This window comes from Pyxicephalus adspersus, chromosome 11, assembly GCF_032062135.1.
Source record: "Pyxicephalus adspersus chromosome 11, UCB_Pads_2.0, whole genome shotgun sequence".
In the NCBI taxonomy this organism is placed as follows: Eukaryota; Metazoa; Chordata; class Amphibia; order Anura; family Pyxicephalidae; genus Pyxicephalus; species Pyxicephalus adspersus.
In genome coordinates, this window is record NC_092868.1 from 13,562,429 (window position 1) to 13,584,204 (window position 21,776).

The following is a 21,776-nucleotide window of genomic DNA, read 5'->3' on the forward strand; positions in this document are numbered from 1 at the left end:
TTAGGTGATATATGACCTTGGACAAAAAACAATGCTTGAATAATAAGTCTTTATTGCAGTCCTGACCATTGTAAAGAAGTGTATGTCACTAGTCCCTCCTTATTAAAGGAGCACAGCAGAACAGTCTTCTTGACATTTGTTCCCAGTCTTCCAGCAGTGATAATGTCACTTAATGCAATTTCTTCATCTTGTGGAAAGCAGATAGCAATATAATGTGCATGGAAGCGCATGGGGTCTCCTAGTATTGGGGAGAGAAAAAATCAATGTAGGGTCCAAAATGCACACACATTTTACAATCTGTAAGTTCTTTAAAATCATTTTGGGCCTCCCATAAATGGATAGAAAAATATTTTTTGTTACTTACACAAGCTTACAATTTGTTTTGACGTGGGGTGAAAAGGGCTGGTGTGATGATGCTGCCTGTAGGGTGATAGAACTAGATAGGATGCAAAGATGAAATGCTGGCATGTGCTCCCCTGATGGATACTACAAAATGTAAAATCAGAAGTCACACTGCCAGAGAGATACCTATATTCACGTAGCCAACTTGAGGTCCTTAATAATGGGGAGTTGAAATCACTATTGGGGTTTGTTTGTGCTGTGTGTGCCATATCGAGGAGAGGCCAATCCTAAATTGTCACCATTGGAAGATTTACCCTCATCTCTTGTTTTAATGACAACTGCAAGCTTTGGGATTTCATTCCACTTTCTGTATACGTGACAGAGAACCCTAGGCTTCCTAGTGAGTGCAAGGGGTTCCTTGAGTAATGAGCAAATGGCATCAGGTAAACCAGGGGTCCCCAACCCCCGGTCACTAGTGGGCCACAGCTCTGGCCAGTGCACCCCCGGGGGGGGGCAGGAGAAGGACCCAGCTGGGGGGCGCACCAACCACAGCTGCGGACCATGTCTCCCGTACAGATCAGAGCCTCAGGGCTCAGACCTGCGATGGAAGAGTGAGCTGGTTCTGGCAATATGACATCAATCTGGGGAAAGTTTCTTCCCCTTCGTGTGACACACGACTCCCTGCGCATGCACGGTTTGTGGTTAGCGAGCTCATAAAGGTTGGGGACCACTGAGGTAAACTGACCTAAGAGGCACAAATGATCTTTTTGGTAGTGACATTCTTCCCACTGGCCAATTATGTAGGAAGGAATAAAGAACTTAGCATATTGACCAAAGACCATTAATTGGCCATAATAAAATAGTGGAAGATCTAAAATAAATGGCGTGTGCCATTGCCTAAGCTGTACTGCAACTGTGGTAAGGTAAGGCAAGGACCTTGTTATGCTTATGGGGGAGGGATGCCTGGATCACAAATCATTGCACAGTAAAATTACATAGGTCTTCTTTTTTAACTGTCAACTTAGCTGTTGTGCTTTGAATTCAGCATTATTAAGTGCATGGGCAGTTTAACAGATTTTTTTTTTAGCGGAACAGAATTATAGCCACGCTTCTCTGTGTAAATGGGGGCAGATATATGAGCTCATTACACATGTGGGCTTGTTTTGCAATGCTGGAAAGCCTTTCTTTCTGCTAGTTTTATAATGCAAGTCTATGAGTCAGCCAGCTCACTCAAATAATACAATCCCTGGGTGGTAGGATGAATCGTACTGCATTAAGTATGGAGCCATACTGCTTGGACTACAAACATGTACATTCACTTCAATACCAAAATATGCAGGTATGAGTGATAAAAAAATAGTAAAATCTGTTTTACCTTCTATATATGACAAAGCTACAAGTTAGAGGCCAAACGATTTAAATATTTTCATGTATACATTTCCATTGTAATAGTCAGCAGGTGCATCTTTTTTTTTTTTTAAATAATGCTGCCTGACTGCTATGCTGATCGAATGGCAGGAAAGATGCTATTTAATCAGCATAAAAGAAATAATAGAAATATTTCAGGAGTCTGACCCAAAACAAGTATGCAGATCAGACAAATATGATATACATGGTTATTCAATAAAGTTTTACTTTAAGCCTGTCTACCTAGCAATTTGAAAGTAAATGGAATCAATAGTGTGAATGAAACGTTATACTCAACATTCCCCATCAGTGTTCAACCCAGAAATTTTTTTAAGGTTGGATGGGAAGAAACTGCAGGTGGGTGGCAGCCCCTGTATTGTAACCCAACTCTTCAGTAACCATCTATAAACAACCAGGTGGTTACTGAAAAGTGCCGGATAGTGCACCCGACTAATAGGGGCTGGGGAGAACACTGTCCAAGTAGGTTTGTTGGCTTAAATACCCAGTTATGTACCCTGGCAGAGCAAAAATGAAATCAGCCAAAAATTTCTCAAGTGCTGCCAACATCAACTTCTCAAACTGGTTGAGAGCTATTTTGCATTTCTTCCGAGCCCCCTGACCATCACAGTGATGACCCGATAATGGCATTCAATAGATAGGACCAGGTTCTCAGTAAAGAAAACCAGTACAATAGAGCTGGCCAAGAATTGGGCTTCCTATGCAATAGGCAGGCTACCTCAGTAGATATATAGGGACAAGAAGGTGCCTTTTTGTGACCCTGATGTATCTGATGTAAGTCATTCAAAATCTTCAAAAATAAATTTGATTGGGTAACAGTTGCAAACTTAACATGCTCTACTTCTTTGGCAAATTGACCTCAATCTATATTCCAAATGTGCATACAATACCTGGATAAACAAGAAAGTCTCCACCAAACTTGCTGCCGCTGGTAAGGTAGTATCCCTTCTTCCAGAGATCCCTGAAAACTCTGAAGCGTAATTCGTGCTTCTTTTCCCCTGTGTATGGCCAGTCCGGTGAGGCTTTACATAGATCCACTTCTTTTATATTGTCAATACTGGTTCGAGCTGTTGGAATTTGCACCATCATGGCTTCCTCAGGAAAATGGAAAGTCTCTTCGAGCTTCTGAAGATCCATGATGGGTGCATGGGAGGAGGATTCCATTGGTTCTTCTGTATCAATCACAGAAAAAAAAGTAGTGGATGTTATATTCAAACCAATGTCATTTTTTGCCACTAACCAGTCTATAGATGTGGTAGCTGCATTGGATATTTTTATTTCCTAAACTGTACATGAAGGAAGCAGCTCCTCTGTTAGGATAAACTGAGTACGATAGCAGGTAAGACAAAATCCTTCTAATGGTATATTTAGCAGAACAAATCTGTTACCATACACTTTATTAGGCATTAAAAGGGCCACCATTTCAACACTTACCTTCTTGATCCCCATGACGCCTTTTTCTCTTGCTTCTGCCTTTGTTAATATTTTCAGATAAGCTTTCCAGCATGCGCCGTTTCTCCTCCAAAGCCAGTTGTCGCTGCTCTTCATAACTATTCTGCAGAAACTGCTGGAAGGCTTCAGCTTCTGCCTTTGAAGACTGCTCCTCATGTTCAGCAGCGGAAAGACTTGTGTTCCCCTGTTAGTAAATCATTGCATTTTACAAATACACAATACAGAGACATAAACAATAATAAAAAACATTATTATTAGACAGTATTTATATCGTGCCAGCATTATATGCAGCGTTTTACAAAGTCCATAGCCATTTCACTAGCTGTCCCTACCACTGTCATATGTCACTAGCACAGTGTAAATTCAATTTTGTGGGGAAGTCAATTAGCCTAACTGCATGTTTTGGGAGGAAGCCCACACAAACACGGGGAAAACCTGCAAACTCCATGCAGATAGTGTCCTGGCGGAGATTCCCACCTGGCACCTAGCATTGCAAAGGCCAGAGTGCTATCCACTGAACCATTGTGAAGCTTCAAAAGTAAAATAACTAAAATTTATATAAATACCTAGTTACATAAAACAGAATGATTATGTAAATACAACTATTTGTCTATAGGCTAGAGAGCAATGTTCTTCCCAGAGTCCTTCTTCTCAGTCGCACTGTTGGCCCACTTCCCTAATGTCATTAGAGGACCACTTAGTGGCCATTGTAGGGGCTCTGTGCCCACTCTTTTTGAACAGTGGTCGTCAACCTTTTCTGTCCAGCAGACCACAAAAAGTACGGGCTCCTAACCGTGCATGTCCGGGGAGTCGGTTGTTACTCAAAGGGGTAGAAACCTCCTTCATAGTGACGTCATGATGCCATAAACCCTCCCACTCTCATTGCAGAAGAATGGGGGGTTGTATCCAGAGGCACAACCGGACCACTTACCTGAACCTGGGATTTGTACGGGGGACATGGTCTGCGGCTTTGGCTGGTATGCCCTGCCACCAGGGTCCTTCTCCTGACCCCGTTCAGGGGCGCACCGCCCAGAGCCGACCGGTTGGCAAACGCTGTTTTAGAATGATGAAGGACAGTGCTGGACTTTGCAAGCTGGGCCGAGAGGCTGCCCAGCTTCTCACTGTACTCAAGGCAAGTATCAGCTGCACAGGATCTGAAGATTTGTACTTGGTATCTTTTTGTTACTGTGTATCTTTTCCACTCCCAAACAGAACTGATAGGCTAATGTCTATCACTAATAGCTTGCTAAAGCAAACATGAGCTTAACCAACTTAAGGGTTACTGAGCCAGTAGCCCTTATATCAGTAAGAACAAAATCATTAAGGAACTAAAGGATTCAAATTACTGACCATTTGCTCCTAAAATGAACACAGAGTGTGGTCATCCCCCTTGCTGGGCTATGTTACATTTCAGCATACAGTGGTGCCTTTTCATTGGGCAGTGAAGAAGCAGCTGCAGTCTAATAAAGTCATCTGCCTGTTCCCTTTACTTTTTTCTTCTATAAACTTTCTCCTGTTCAACACATTTGCATGCAGTACACCTATTTGGCTGCTATCCTGCCCTTCTTTTACCCACAATGAGCATGGATATACAGAACGTTAGAAAATGGCTGATGGGCCTACATTCTGATGATGCCTGCATAGTCCTGGGGCTAACACTACTTAGTAGAGCCACCTGCTTGACTAATATATGTTTTTAGGTATCTATACCATTATTATTACAGAGAATGTATATAGCACCAACATATTACGCAGCGCTGTACAAAGCTCATAGTCATGTCACTAGCTGTCCCTCAAAGACGCTCAAAAGCTAATGTCTCTACCACAGTCGTATGTCTTTTATACAGCCTAAAGACAATTTTTTGGGGCAAGCCAATCAACCCAACTGCATGTTTTGGGAGGGAGGAAACTGGAGTACCCAAAGGAAACCCACGCAGCGACAGGGGGAACCACAGAATGCAGACAGTGTCCTGGCTGAGATAGAACCCTGGGACCTAACATTGCAAAGGCCAGAGTGCTAACCACTGAGCCACCATGCTGCCCATACCATAGAAAGAGGACTTATATCCCACAGACCACAAACAAAATTGGTTCAAGAAGAGTTTCCCTAGGACCTGAAAATTATTTTAAAAGTCCCTTGAGGGTAAAAAGGTTGATACATTCAGATTTAAAAACTTTGACATGCCTGTGCTGTATATCTGCCCAATGAATTTTGATTGTATCATAGTATTACACACAATAAGAATGTCAATATACATACCACAGGTAAATCCCCAGGATCTACAGAGTCTCTTTGATTTAAGCAATTGCACACAAGCGTAGCTGCACCAATCTCCACCAGCAGCCTGGCCTCTTCAGGGAGAAGTTCTAGAGGAAGTCCGAGCCGTGTGTTTTGCCTGGGCTTCCTCACCAACGCTCCCACCAGCTTCCCTACCAGGCCGTGCTTCTCCCGTATCTCCCGAGCATCTTCTACATTCCAGATGAAGGCATTGCCATGCAGAAGGTGAATCTGAATCTTAGAGCTCGCTTAAGAAAAACAACAGAAATTTTTTAAAAAGAAAGTGTTATTTATAGGTTTTCAGTTTATGTTCTATTTTATGCTAAACTCTGGACACAAAAAAGAATATCAATACACTTTCTGTGAACTAAATGCTTTTGCAAGCCCGGGCATTGCATTGTAAACAGCAACAACGTATAGCACATGGCATGGGCCGAGAGATGGAAGAGGGGCTCAACAGGCTACTCACAAAAAAACTACAGGAGGGGGCAGATACAAGACCAGTCACCCCGCAGAAGGAGAGAGCAAGAGAGACTGCCATTGTGTAGTGTTACCTTGTAATAGAGACCAGTCTCTCTCTCTCTCCTTCTGCAGGGTGACTGGTCTTGTATTCGCCCCCTCTTGTAAAACTTTGCCATTGTGGTATCCTGTAATAGAGACCAACGTTTTACAGGAGGGGCGGATACAAGACCAGTCACCCTGCAGAAGGAGAGGGAGAGAGACTGCCATTGTGTAGTGTTATCCTATAATAGAGACCAGTCTTTCACCTTCTGCAGGGTGACTGGTCTTGTATCCACCCCCTCTTGTAAAACGTTGTCATTGTGGTATCCTGTAATAGAGACCAAAGTTTTACAGGAGGGGTTGGATACAAGACCAGTCACCTCGCAGAAGGAGAAAGACTGGTCTCTATATCAGGATACCACTACACAATGACAAAGTTGAATAAGGTGTACATATGGAGGAAATAGAAAGGCATGGGCATTCTTATTTCAATATGGCTGTCCTTTGTATGTTATGACAAGATTTGCTTATCTGAGTGTTCAACTTTAAAACTAAGCCATAATGATCTTGAAACTGGCAAATAAAAATGATTTTGGTACAAGTATACACAACTGTTTTTATATCAGCTTCATATACTGGAATTTAATAGCAGAATTTCTAGCTATGATGGGACATAGTCTTACAACTGTGCTCTTCCCTGGGTATCATTGGGCATCGGCATCTATACAAAAGGATAATTATAACCAACGGCTTTATGGAGAACAGAACTAAGAGTGTGATCTAATGATCTGAGGTGTGAATGTGCAGAAATTAGGGCTGATCTGAGGGTTCAGGGGTGGGAGCTGGGGCTGAACAGGGTTGAAGTTGCAGGAATTGGCGTTAATTCAAAGTCATTTATAAAAAGGGGCAATCAGCTGAAATAGTTTGCACAGTAAAATGGGTTCATTAAAAAATTGCCAATCACCATATCTATGAAGTGGCGATCAGCTGACAGATCACCAGCATATGAAAGTAGAGAACTCCATAAGCCACAATGCTGCTGATCAGTGACATTTATTTCCAGCACTCTGATTGCAACTTTTAATATTGAAAATGCAGATTGAATGGAGTAACTGATCACTACTTTTTCTGGATACAAACAAATGGAGTTTCAGATTGCCTACTTAGGGATTTAATAGCCATGCTGGTATTTACATTCAAATCTGACTGCCCAGTAAAGCGCTATAAAAAAGGAGATCAGATTTGCAAAAATCTGAAGTGTTAATCTAATTGCTCTTAATGTAGAAGATTTTATTGTCAGTGTGTATCTATAAAACTCATCTATATTACCCTTGGTGAATCAGACACCATTGAAGACAAAGTCTCTAGAAGCTGCAGCAAGCCACCATCAGTTTGGAAGTCTGCGTTTGAATTCTTTGATTCAGGAAGGGAATGTTGGTTTAATATATGTTGCTCAGTTAAACTTTGATTGCTCCTTGCATAGCCATAGTGCATCATTGGACATAACATGCATTGCCTCTCGCTCTATCATTCATTTTGAATAGCGCCCAATGCATTTGGGGTAGTTAGGTAGCGTTAGCAATCCAATCATATACATTGTCTGCCTTAATGAATGCACATAGAACTAAATGGGCCCAAAATCAGATGGTTTCCATGGCAGCCAATGTTTACAGGTTTTACATGGCAGCCCCCAGATTCCCCTGCTTGTGGACAGAATATACAATCATACGGATCTGTTCTCTGTGTGTAACAATCTCATCGCATGTTTTCCTGATCAGACCATCCCCCCATACTGCCCCAGTAACGTGTATGAGCCCCCATGTCATCCATTACCTGGCCGGGCACCGCTCTGATCACTGCCTGCTTCTTCCTCCATGTGTTGTGTATGCCACGCCCACAACTCCACCCACTTCCCCGGTCACCAGCCAACTAGGTGGATGACTGCGCGCGCATCCATGCTGGTGTATGAAGGCGGAGCTAGCGAAGCTGCGTCTACATCAATGGGAGGGGCTGTGTGATGGGCGTGTCTGTGTTCGGACTCCTGCAGTGTGGTCTGTGTGCGGGTAGTGACTGGGGCGGTCATGGCAGAAGATGATAAAATATCAATGAGTGCTAGATGTTTATTCCTGCAATGTACCTGAAATGTTAAATACTTTAATCAATATCTCAGTGCTATTACTTTGTAATTTATATAGTATGCTGTAAAAAAAAAACTCTGGAAAAAGCTGAAATTTGTTTTTTTTTCACGTTTTACAGCAAAGTTGTCATTATGATTCTTCCAGCTACAGGAAGGGACACATACAAGGAAGAGGGAGGGGGGTTGTTATATGCCAGAATATTGCAGTCCTGTCCATCCAGCCCTGATATATACACAGTTGTGCCCAATAGCTATGCCCTGTCTGGCATAATAAGAAACCCTCTGAAGCTATTCTGGATTGGGTCCTGTGCTGTCCTGAAATCTGTCTTCACCCAAAAAGGCACTGATTGCTGTCATGTTCCTCTGTCTTCTTCCAGCTACATCACCGCAAGCACAGACGCCGGATTAGGTGACGTGGCCTGCTGTAAACGGAGGATGCTGATTTCACTGCGCATGTGTGAGATTGGAATTGTTTCACGGGTAGGAAAGATCCCTCTCTGTGCATGCCCGAGATTGGGCATACGCAGAAGGAGCAGCCGGAAATATCCTGGTATGTGTGACGTGGGTATCACAAGAGTCTCTGCACTTCTATTCTACCTTTATCACCATGGCAAGGTTCTTACCACCTCATCTGATCTGGCATTGCTTGCTAACAAATAGCAAATTACTTTTAGGAAATCCATTCCAGGTTTGCTGGATAACCCAGGTTCACTGATGAAAGTGTATACTTTCCAGCCTTGGAGAGTTTTATTAAAACAGGGCAATTGTGTTTATTGGTGATGAACCTTTTGGCAAACATCTTACAACTGTGCTCTTCCCTGGCATCAGTGGGGGAAGCAGAATGGGTGGCGCACATCCTGGAGGGTACAGATTTCATGGATGGACTACATTACTGCGCAGACCATCCTAGCTCATATACACTTGTGGAACCACCAATAATTATTCCAGGGAGATATTAGCCCCCATGTATTATGGGAGCTACTGAGGAAAGAGGGCTAGATGACACTTGTAGCCCATCAGCCCTGAAATGAGCCAGGGGAGCTGCCAGAGATTTAATGCATGGTCTGTGGAGGGAATAGGACAATACAAGATAAAAATAAAGTTCCAGATTTGTATTTTTTCATTAATATTTAAGTATATCATTTCACAAATTTAGTTACACAATTTTAGGGAAGCTTGGAGTTTTGTTGAAACACCAAACAGTGGTCACATTTTCTGTATACAGAATAAATATATTCTACAGAATATTAAATTGGTGATACCAGTGGGGCTCCAACCATACAAATCCCAGATTTTTATCAGTAGAAATTTGCAAATCATTTGACCGTGTATCCCAGAAAGACTCCATTCACAAAACTTGTACATTTGTGGTGTCTATATACAAAGGGATTGTTATGATCAATGGCTTTATGGAGAACAGATAATTACAAAGGTCGAAAAAAAAATAGGTCCATCAAGTTCAATCACTAGGGAAATAAACATATCGTGGATATAAAACCCTATAAGACATAGTTGGTCCAGAGGAAGGCAAAAAAAATCCCCTGGTACAATTTGCTTCAACTGGGGAAAAAAAATTCCTTCCTGATTCCATGAGGCAATTAGATGTTCCCTGGATCAAGTCTCTGTTATCTTTACTTTAAATCCTTAATACCCAGTTATATTCTGTGCTTCTAGAAATCATCCAGCTTTTCTTAAAGTAATCTACAGTCGTTGCTGAAACTACTTCCTGAGGGAGTCTATTCCACATTTTCACAGACCTTACAGTGAAGAATCCCTTCCTTATCCGGAGCTTATACTTCTTTTCCTCGAGACACAAAGAGTGCCCTGTTGTTCTTTGTACTGGTCTCAAAGTGAATAATTGGGAAGAGAGTTCTCTATATGGACCATTTATATATTTATACAGGGTGATCATATCCCCCCTTATATGTCTCTTCTCAAGGGAGAATAGATTCAGTTCAGCTAATCTCTCCTCATAGCTGAGCTCTTCCATTCCTTGTATTAGTTTAGTTGCCCTTCTCTGTACTCTCTCCAATTCCACAATGTTCTTTTTGTGAACTGGTGCCCAAAACTGGACTGCATATTCCATATGTGGTCTGACCAATGCTTTGTACAGGGGCAGGATTATGTCTCCATCCCTGCAGTCTATTCCTCCAATAATACAAGAAAGTACTTTGCAGATATTAGATATTGGCTTGGCATTGCGTGCTATTGTTACGCCTATGATTTACTAGAAGTTTAACTGTGCCAATTAAAAAAGTGCAGTTTACATGGCAACAGACAATGAAAATCTTTATCGTTTATTATCACAGCAAGGAGGTGTTAGGCTACATACACACATGCAATAATTGTCGTTGGAAAGGATCTTTCATCTTTATCCAAAAAAGCAAATATCAGTAAAATTGTTATTGTTAAGTAAACATAAATTAAATTTGATTAATCTGTATGCTCTGCATATGGGGAGCTGAATACAAATTAAATTTGGCAAGTAGCCTAACGCTGGTTCATAAATCCAACCGCTAAAGCTAGACTGCTGTGTATAGCGAGACCAACTGTTCACAAAATATCAGGACCTTTGGCTTCTTCAACAAGAAGCAATATGTATTAGGGTACTGACCTTGTTACCAGGGCAGTGTATGGATCTTCACTACGGTATGGCTACACAGGGTTCTGAAATTGTTATGATGAAAGGGAAATCCATCCATGTGGCCATTGAAGTTGCAGATCATCTACTTTCTGCCCTGTTGTTGGTCCTGTTGTCAAGGTGGGTCACGAGTCAGCCCCATAACCGCAGATATATACATTAGTATGGTAAGAGAGGTCCCTGCTTCATTGTAATGGTTATATACAAGTATAGACTTGGAGTGAATGTCACATCTCCTTCAAATCAAGTGAGCAAACAATAACACAATGTGGGATTTATGGGGTGTAAATTAAAAATGATATTTATTATTTAAAGCTAAAATTGTAATAATTTACAAATAACTTGGCAAAAGAAATCACAAAACAATCTCATATTCAGTCCTAGGGACCACAGCACATATTTATTTTTTAGTGGTCCATTAGTCACTCCTAACGTTTCATGTTAGAACACTTCTTCAGGAGTGTGGGATGGTACCAAAGTATACTAAAATCAAAGTAATATACCAACATAAGCTCTTAGAATTTAAAATATATATCCAATATATAATACAGCTAAATTGTAACATTGTAGCCACCATTGTAATGGTAAAACAGGGATTATATCATGTTGCCATTGCAGCTGGGGCACTGTGATCCATAACAGGATTTGCATAAATGCCATGGTTATGGAAAGATTTGCACTGGTGCTATGATACCAAGACTGCCATTGCCATGCTGATTTAGGGATTATTTGCGCATCTTTGGCAGAGGCAATATAGATATCTGCACTGTTGTATTAGAAGTAGTTGGCTTTGTGATTGTACCATAGCCACAAAATAATTTACCCACATTATCATAGAATCTATGGCATGGCATTTGTTACCATGGTAATAAATCTGTACTGCAGCTTCTGGTTTTGCCATATCAAGTATGTTTATGCATTATGCATCATAAATACAACAATATTGACCAATGTTGTCACAGTGACCGAGATATCAGTGACAGAAATGTCAGCTGCTTTTGATGATAATGCAGTTATATCCCTTTCCCCCATTGTGATTGAAATAACTGGGCTGATGCCATGGTAACAGAGAGTTCTGTGCCCTTGCCATGGGATCAGTCTCTGTTGCCGTAGTGACTGCAGGCTAAGAACTGTGGTGCCATAGATGATGGTCTCTTTACCATTCTGAACAAACAATCTGAATTTGGTGATGTTGGTTGGTAATAGAAGGAGCAATCTGTGTTGCTATGGCAATGGAGGGTCCATCGTCTATTGCCACAGGGACATAGCAGTAAAATCATTTATAGATTTGAAAATGCAACAGAAGAATCTGCTCCGCTGCCATTGTGACAAAGTGATCAGCCATTGTTACGTCAGGGACTAATGATATGTCACCTGCTGCAGTGGCAATGGGTTCTGCATTCAGAGTCAGCACTGTTTTGGTACCACCCAGCCAGTGAAACTGAAAAGCATCCCCGGGATTAGGTCAGGGCAAGTAAATTATTCAGAACCAGACCTGAAATCAGCAAGAACCAATATCCAAGTTCAGCTTCTGAATCGCGCTTAGTTTAACCCACCCAGACCTCAGACCAACCCAGTGGCACACAAGGATGTAGGAAGCTCTTCTGTTCTCTTTTTAACATGTCATGATACAAAACCATGAAGGGATTCAGGGGGGCAGAAAGTGTTATTACACCACTTATAGTACACTGAACCTATCTGATCGGTTGGAGAAATATTTATGTATCCAGTAAGAAAGCTGCAAGTTCTGCCCCTTCATCCAGATATTCCACAAGTGCCCATGTTAGATTCAGACAAAAATCTGTGTAAAAACTGACCATCCCTGAACTCTGGGGGAGTAGTGGGTGGGCACGGTTGGTGCTCTCACTTTTTTGGGTAATTGGCATGTGTGCCTACACTTATTTTGCAAAGATTTCTTTGGTGGTCCATGGCTCTGGCCGGTCTGCCCCCTCACGGGATCAGGAGAGGGACCCCGCTTGGGGGGCGCATCGGCCAGAGCCACGAACCTTGTCTCCCGTATGGAATTGCAGGCTCAGGGCCATGTCTCTCTGAACACAACCCGCCTACTCTCTCATCGCAGACTTAGACCTGCGATGAGCGAGTGAGCAGATTCTGGTATCATGATGTCACTCTGGGGAAAGTTTCTTCACCTTTGAGTGACACATAGGCAGGGGTGTAGTTCAGTGGGCACGTTTACATAACAATGATGCGCATGCGTGCTCGCCATGGATAGTACGACTACACCCCTGTATACTATGCACTCTTCTACCTGGCGTACGACCTGCCATCAGACATAAAAATTAAGTGCTTGGGCAAAAAGCATTGCATCACTAGTTCACCATACAGGAGAGATCAGTGTAGATGAGTTGCCCACTGTGCAAGGGCTGCTTTGTTATGCAGTAAAATTTCTTCTTTATACTCCATCTACCTATATGATCAACAGGGAATTTTTGGATTTACTGTGACACATCGTGATTTCTTCTATGAGAATGCAGCAAGGGGTATCTATGCTCATTTATCTGAGCATTAACAGAGAGGAGGGGGTACTAGTTTTGAGATGAGCTACAACCAACTTGTAGTGTTTGTATTGCAATTTAGAATTTATCCTTCAGGCCACACCACTTTTAGAATGCACCCATCATAGTAATTGGTATGGAAAGTTGACTATCTCATGCCTGTTACTATACAATGGCAATGCATGTAAAGGATCCTACTGACCGAAGAATTGGGTCATGTTGACTTGGCAGTATATAGAACATCGTATTTTGACATTGAAGCAAGTATCATCTTCATGGCAATAAAACACATATACAACCATATGCATTGTTGACATTGCAAGGTAAAGATCTGCACTTGTGCCATGTTAGCAGGAACCAAACCAAAAGAGTCACTTAGAACTCACTTAGAATGCAATAATTATGATGATTTCCCATTACCAGAAGACTCTAGTGGAAGATAGGTTTACTTTAAATTGTGCACGCCATAATAACTGCTATAGCAAAACTAAACCCTATTACATATTGCAAGCCTGCTTCTATTTTTTCACAAATGTGTTTTAACCATTAGGGATTTTTTATAAAACAAAAAAAATGAAGACGCATGATTAAAAAAAGCACCCACTTTAATTTCCGCTTCATAAGCAACATAGCAAAATGTTATCAGATATTTCATTATGATTTGTCATTTTCAAAATAAGATAAATAAATCAGTAGTTGGCTTATCAAACTAGAATGTATTACAGCAAAAGCAACTAATTAGCAATGAATTGAAAAGAGACCATGATTTCTTTTATTGGATCTTTTCCATATACTGCATAGTAAATCTGGTTGTAATTTATTGAAGATCTTTAATGGCAATGCTTTTGAAGTATATTTAAAAGAAGAAAATGCTGTAATGGAAATGTTGAAGAAATGTGGAAATATTCCTGGCCCTTTTAGTCATGAAGGTTTCATTGCATTAGAATTGTGTCCTAAAGCAGGACTAACCTCTACTGCATATTTCCACTTGAAGAATTACCTCCAACAGATTTTCACTGCTGTATCCTACTGGACAGACCTCGCATACCAACAAAGACTATTTTCATTGGGACAGGAAAAGAGATACAAAGTAATCACTTGGGACTGGTTGAAAAATGGCTCCAGTTTTACCTTTTTGTCATTCTACTAAACAGTATGTCCAGTGTCATCTATGTCCCTATCTTGGTCATTATCCTTGGATCAGGAATGTAAATTTTTGGGGACACGGCAATACAAAACTGATAATTGTGTGTAGTTTGTGAACGAAGGGGTGCTGAGAAGTTTCTGGCTTTGCCCCCTTTCTAGATGAAATAGAAAAATGAGTGTGGGGGCATATGACAGCCTAATATCTTAGTATGTAACTGTGCAAATATCAGGTCTTTGTGATTCTTAAAACTGTTTTTTCTTTTAGTGAAAAGCTGTGATGGCAGAGGCAGAAGCAAGTTTCATGTCGTTGGAGTTACAGGCCGTCATGAAATTTTTGTTTCTCCAGGGAAAGTCAGCAAAGGACATTCACTCATTGAGATGTCACAAACACTGAGGGAGAAATGTCTTTCCTACAGCACTGTCAAAACCGGGATATCTCGTTTCAAGACTGGACATTTCACCGTTGAAGATGAGCCCCGCAGTGGGCGCCCCCCAACCTCAACTGACCCTGCAACCTGCAATGCTGTCCATGAGCTGATTATTGAGGACCGGTGAATATCCGCAAAAAAGATAGCCCAGATACTTGACATTCCACGGGGGCGTGTTGGGTTAGTTATCACCACTATCCTAGACATGAGCAAACTTTCAGCGAAGTGGGTGCCAAAATATTTGGACAGTGATCGGAAGAAAGAACGAGTTTTGGCCCATTTTGAGTTGTTTTGGCCCATTTTGAAGCTGCACAGTACTTTTTGGCTAGGTTAGTGACTGAGGATGAAACCTGGCTCCACATCTATGATCCTGAAACCAAGGAACAGTGAAAAGAATGGCGCTACAGTGGGTCCCAATGGCCGAAGAAGTTCCGAACCCAGAAATCGTCTTAAAAAGTCGTGGTGTCCATTTTCAGGGACAAAGACGGTATTCTGTTGGTGGACTACCTACCTCAGGGCTCTAGTATCACCAGACAGTATTATGCTAACCTCCTGGACCAGCTGAAGGAGGCAATTAAGACGAAACTTGATCAAAGGGATCCTTTTTTTGCTGGACAATGCACCTGTGCACACGTCCAACATTGTGGCTGCCAAATTGAACACCCTGGGTTTCCAATTGGTCCACCATCCCCCCTACTCACCTGACCTGGCTCCTTCAGTCTATTATCTGTTCCCGAATTTGAAGAAACACCTGAAGGGGCAACGTTTTGAGGACATTTCTGACGCAGAAGATGCTGCTGAGAGCTGGTTTGCGGCCCAACCAAAGGACTTTTTTTTAACAGTCTAGAAAAGCTGCAACTACGCTGTACCAAGTTGGGATGGGGGGGGGGGGGTGATATGTTGAATAAATGTGTTATTTCATAACTCTGGCTCTCTACTTTTTGGGCAAATCCAGGAACCTCTCAGCACCCCCTCGTAGTTACCAGCAAGGCAGAACATTTCTTGATTGCATGTATGTGGCTATCTTATATGTGAATTGTTAATACTGATTTTCTTTAGTTAGGTATTATTATGCACAGTACTGGTATGCCTTTTACTCTTTTACACAAAACCTAAGTGTCAGAATTACTGACCAATAAAGAGCAGATGTACTTCAAGTAAACATTTGTCCTTTTGAATTGTTAACAGGTTGGTTAATTAGGGCTCTGGGGATCTGTCTGGCACTAGAAAACATAGTAAATCAGACCAAGAATGATTAAATTATAAAGCAGCCTCTTCAAATATTCATAGCACTGGAAAAGAAGAATTGCTGGGATGACTTGAGATAAAATTTGATTTGTCTGCTTCCCTTAGGGTTATATCAAACCCTTTACACCTAGAAGATTTGTTCTCAGCTCTGTCCAAGTGAACTTTATCAGGATCCTCTTGTCAGGCTGGAGCTGTGCACTGTCGATGTGTCAGATTCAGAGGTGGCATCGCCAAGGCTCCATTGTGACCCGTGGTAGATGTACAGGTATGTGATTCACAGTGTTTGCTTCCTAAAGTCAGAGTGATAAAGAATATTTCATTGTGTCAGCAAGAGATACAAATAAAATAATAAAAAAATTATTATTATTATTATTAAACAGGATTTATATAGTGCCACCATATTACGCAGCGCTGTACATTAAATAGGGATTGCAAATGACAGACTAATACAGACAGTGATACAGGAGGGGAGGACCCTGCCGGGCAGAGACATCATGTCTGATTTTGTCTATTTTATCTCTAAAATAGGTGGCAATGTCTTGGGCAGAAAAGGATGTTGTGGGGGAGCAGGTGTGGGGTTTAGGAGGGAGTCTATTGTGAGAAGAGGTTGCGTGGGTTGGAGGCTTGAGCGGAAATGACTGCGGAGAAATATATATATATATATATATATATATATATATATATATTCCTAAAACACATACACTCCAAGCCAACTGACTGTGATCCTACAGTACAAACATTTTGCCCAGAACACATTCTCATTGTGTTGGGGTGCATTGCAAAATCCTGTGCTTAGCATTTCTCATGCATTCATTCAAGGGTTTTCCAGGTATTGCTGGTGTGAACAAGCCCTATATGTCATAAAATAAAGCAGTGTTCTGCAAGATCAAAGGTTGTTGCTGGCCATGCTGAGCCTGACATTTCCTCTAGGGGGCACTGTTCTTTTACTTTCTAATAGAATAAGTATCAGGGGTTCTGGATATTTGCTATCTTTTCTACATCCTCCAATTCATTACTTTGACAGCTGTAATCTTGTGTAGTGTATGTAACTTACAATAGTCTTTTGTGGTTGTACTTACCACAGGATGCAATGGCAAAGTAGGATAGAGCCCAGTGTAGTTACTGTATGGAGAAACTGGCTTGCCTGTTAAAAAGAGAAGAGAATATATTTATAAAAATATAAAACAAAGCTTTTTAACATCCTAGAAAAACTGACATGGCTTTTTTGTCAGTAGAGGTATAATATATGATGCTGTATTATTGTATTGTGTATATATATATATATATATATATATATATATATATTACATTGTATCTCTCCTGGAATATATAATTGATGTATATAATGTATAAGGATGATAATATATGAGATCTATATATAGTTGCAATAATTTTTATTTATGTTGTTTTATTGTTACGCAGCGATCTACAAAGTTCATAGTCATAATACTAACTGTCCCTTAAAGGGGCTCACAATCTAATGTCCTAATCATAGTCATTAACACAATCTAAGGCCAATTTTAGAGAAAACAGTTACCTAACTGCCTGTTTTTGAAATGTGGGAGGAAACCAGTGTGCCTAGAAAAAACCCACGCAAACATTGGGGGGATCAAGCAAAATCCATGCTGATAGCGTCCTGGCCAGACATTAAGATATTTTAATAAAACTTATAATGATATCCTTTACACTTCTGATGTGCAGAAAGTTGTGTAGAGCGATTTTTTTAATTGTACTTTTTAAAAAAGTTATATTTTTAATTTGCAAATAGATCTACAAATTACAATCAATCAACATATACAACACAAAATCCTTTCACATTCTATTTCATCGCTCCTCCCTTCTCCCAATTAGCCTGTGTGTCCTCCTGAACAGATATTTAGGTCAATGCTAAGCTCCCCTCTTTCAGGTTTTAATCTCTATTCCTTTATCTTGTCTTCTTAAACAGGTCGCTTAACAACTTCATTAAATTTAACCCATGGGCAACAAAATTTCCCAAATCTGATCTTCTACCAAAAATACAAGACATTCCATTTGGCACCTAATCTTTTTGTTTCTAAAATTTAGAAATATTCATCCTTGCTGTATTACTTATGTGTACTAATACTGATTTTTATATGTATTCATTCCCATGTTGTAATGATGTATTATAGCATGTTTTAGGTAAGGGTTTGAGAATTTGAATTGGTAGTGTTTGGAATAGATAGTATTTTGGTAAAATCACTATCCTAACACTATTGGTTCTACACAACCATAAAAATGTTAAATATGACCACTTGGGTTGAACTGTTTTTACTTATATCAAAACATTTTTTATGGTTTAAACTATAAAAACAGATAAGGGTCTGAAGCTATCCCTACCCCTAAATGATAACCTGCTACGCATCTAAAGGAAAACCTAGATTTTAGAGGTTTTAACATTGATTAACATTAATTTTAAACGTTTCAGATTCCCCCAAACTCATTTTAAAAGTCAGCAATTTACTATAGTTTGTAATTCCTTTTAATATATTAGTAATGGTAAGCAATAGAATAGCAATACAAAAACACAAGTCATCAAAGGCTGTTACTTTATGGGACTGCCTCTCTTTTGTTTCTAATCTCTTTGAATCATTAGTGGATCCTACAAAATAGGAGTACCAGAACCAAGGGAACAACTAAAGATGACAAGTGGCAACCTTGTCTGGAGCCATTATATTACCAAAAAAAAAATTGATGATACAGCTCCATTAATCTTTATTCAGGTAGTCAGGTTTAAATGACAATTCCTATGTCATTATAAAATATCCATTTAATAATTTCAACCCTGAGCCCTTTATACATAAGAGCTCCTTCTATAAACAACCATGGGCCTCGGTGAAAGTTTTTTTTCTGCATTGACTACAGAATTGAATATTGGGTACCATTCTTTGCCCCCCTTAAATTCCCACATGGTATTAGCTCAGGAAGGTATTCTAATATCCCTTACAGCATTTTTTTAGAGAAAAATTACATCTACATTTAATAATAAAATTTGGTGGTAAACAAATTGTTAGGTTTTATTTTCCATCTGACTTACTACTATATGGAGCCTCTTTGTTGAAGAACGCTAGGGACCCATTTCTTTGACCAGCCTAAATTATGGACAGTTTATGATGCTTTTTACCCATTGCAGCATTCAGAATATATATATTAGTTGTGAGATTTCTTGTTCATCTATTGCAGATTTGTCAAACATTACATTAGTATTGTACCAGCCTTTTTACCCCAACTGCCCAATAATACTAATGGCATGTCTTCAGAAAATAATGGTTGCTAGAAAATCACTGCCCAGTGACATTGAACACCATATAGGATATTTATTATAACTAGTTTCTTTTGTTGATAGATATGTCATGCAAATGTGCTTGCCTAATCCTTTACTTGCCTAACTGTAACGGTCGAATAGGACACATAGATAGATAGATAGATAGATAGATAGATAGATAGATAGATCACACAAATCAATGCCATAGGCATCCAGATGGTTAATCTGTACACATAAATACAGCACAACACAAAAATCGTGAAAGATCTAAACTTGTAAAAGAATACACACATCCTGTGCTTATTGTTTTTAATACAGTTAATGTCGTTTGTATTGATTGTTTCCAAGGCAGAACTAATGTTGCTCATGTTGAATAGGGTTAAAACAAATCAATGCCAAGCTCTGTGCATGCATTAAGGTAATTCACATCCAGTCTTTACTGCCAGAATATTATGTAACGTAGTGAAATGCTAAAAAGATTTGGAATAAAGGCACAGTATAGTTTTGTTTAACTGTCAGTTTTCTTACTATACAGCCTATACAGAAAGGCTGACCAAACCATGCCTGGTTTTTAATTGTGATGTTACTGAGTTGAGAAGTTTAGATTTCTTTGCCACCAACATCTATGAATTTTAAAAATAGATTTCACAGCACATAAGAAAATTTAAACATTATCTGTTTTATAAACAAATTACCATTTATCAACAAATTAGTTTCAAATAACCTGGTCTGGGCTCCAAACAGCCTGGCCTAAATAGCATTAATCTGTATCTTATATATTTGATACAATGGATTGTATTTCTATTTCTTCATTCTCATAAAATACTTACTTTGTTCTCTTCTTGAACAGACAGGCTCTGCTACTTCCAAGTTATCCATAGAGAATGCCCGGTTCTCCATTATGATAGCAGGTGACTCATCAGAATGTCGATTTAAGATGCCCATGCTGTCTCCTTCATACTTGTATCCAGACCTTGTCATCTCTGCCAGCTGTGGGATGGCATAGCACAAGATAAATACCCAGGCATTTGCTGCCAAAGCTATAGCCAGAACTGGATCATCCCAAGATTCATGGCCTAACTTCTCATTGCCATACAAGTACATCACGATCCAGGCCACCCAGATGAGAAGAGAAAGAAATGCAGTGCAAACAATGTGCCTTCCATGACGTTTCCATTGTAAATAGTGTCCACGGAGCACTGGGCAAGGGATCACCAGTGATGCCACAATGAGGAACATGACATAGACCAATGCAGTCACAAAGTCCTGGTTGGTAATGTTACATGGATGACCGATGTCTTGTTGAGTATGGCATACATTGGTAATAAGAAGCCATTCCACATTGATCACTGCTTCTACCAAGAAAAGTCCGATTGCCAGCAAAAATATTAAGCACCCTCCAGGGCCACGATTCTGAAGAGCTAGGTAGTTAAGCCTCACTGAATGCGCAACAAGGCATGCAAAACATTTGGCGAATAAAACGCCAAACAAAAATCTGCGGATTATGCATACTGTGGAATTGGGTGCAATAATGAAGGCAAAAACTAAACAAAATAACCCAAAAACTCCAGAAAGAAAAAGAAAATTAAGAGCTAAGGCACCTTTGCGTTCATCTTTGGAAACAGAAGGAGCAAGGGCTATACATATTAGAATTAAGATTATGGTACACAATATACCTAAAGCTGCCACCGATTCAAGGATTATACCCCAGGCAGCTTTCAAATCACATAAGGAAAAGAAAATCCACTTTACATCCTGGCCACAACCATCAGGTGGAACTGAAATGTTCGGGGAATTTGAAGTTGTTGAATTCTGAGTAAGCACTTCCCTTGCACATATCACCAGGAACAAAGTGAAAAGATGAAGAAAGTGGGCCATCTCCAGTTAAATCTGTGGGAAAATAAAAAAAAAGTTATCAATGGCATAACTCTCACTTATATTGTAAAAACAAGGTTTGCGTTCCAGGTAATTCCAGGTAATTATTACAAAGCCTTTTAGTTCTCTTTTGTTTTCCTAAATTCCCTGGAAGAATGAAGTGTACTTTTGTGTACTTTAGTGAACTTTTAGGAAAGCTCTTTATTTCCTATTACTGTGTTTTTATGTCTATGTTTTCATTTTTATTATTGCTTAAAAATGGAGATGTTGAAATTAGCATTTAGAGGAAGCCAATACAAAAACTGGATTCCACTACTTTTTTTCAACACTAGATGAATAAGTCACATAGGGATGGGGTGGTTTGGAACCCTTCTAGTTTCTTCTTGTTGACTTTGTTGAAGGTTTACTTTACCTATATATATATAACTTTGTAGAGTTATGTGTGTATATATACGGTATATATATATATATATATATATATATATATTTATATTTATTTATATA

The 21,776-nt window shown here is 40.0% G+C and overlaps 2 protein-coding genes across 2 annotated transcripts in view; both read right to left on the minus strand.

Moving 5' to 3' along the window:
* Window positions 1-30: 30 nt before the first annotated feature.
* TSEN34 (tRNA splicing endonuclease subunit 34) lies at window positions 31-7,903 on the minus strand. Its single transcript, XM_072425769.1, has 5 exons — window positions 7,832-7,903; window positions 5,480-5,745; window positions 3,202-3,403; window positions 2,658-2,939; window positions 31-238 (listed from the first exon to the last, which is right to left on the minus strand). Exons 1-5 carry the CDS (start codon window positions 7,872-7,874, stop codon window positions 51-53), a joined length of 981 nt encoding a protein of 326 aa, XP_072281870.1. The 5' UTR covers window positions 7,875-7,903; the 3' UTR covers window positions 31-50.
* A 5,976-nt stretch (window positions 7,904-13,879) lies between these two features.
* Window positions 13,880-21,776, minus strand: part of LOC140340821 (G-protein coupled receptor family C group 5 member C-like) — a 22,884-nt gene continuing 14,987 nt past the window's right edge. The window contains exons 2-4 of the mRNA XM_072426230.1: window positions 20,228-21,287; window positions 17,194-17,258; window positions 13,880-16,404 (exon numbers count right to left, since the gene is read on the minus strand). Of these exons, the coding sequence (XP_072282331.1) occupies window positions 16,330-16,404; window positions 17,194-17,258; window positions 20,228-21,275 (1,188 nt within the window). The 5' untranslated portion in view covers window positions 21,276-21,287 and the 3' untranslated portion in view covers window positions 13,880-16,329. The remainder of the gene's footprint in view (window positions 16,405-17,193; window positions 17,259-20,227; window positions 21,288-21,776) is intronic.

What these genes read in the sequence shown, in the direction of transcription:
- TSEN34 (XM_072425769.1), bottom strand. Translation starts at nt 7,874, where the DNA reads ATGGAGGAAGAAGCAGGCAGTGATCAGAGCGGTGCCCGGCCAG. An exon ending in TCAGAGCGGTGCCCGGCCAG is followed by an intron (nt 5,746 to 7,831) that starts GTAATGGATGAC and finishes GTTTTTCTTAAG; the next exon opens with CGAGCTCTAAGATTCAGATT. An exon ending in GCGTCATGGGGATCAAGAAG is followed by an intron (nt 2,940 to 3,201) that starts GTAAGTGTTGAA and finishes TGATTGATACAG; the next exon opens with AAGAACCAATGGAATCCTCC.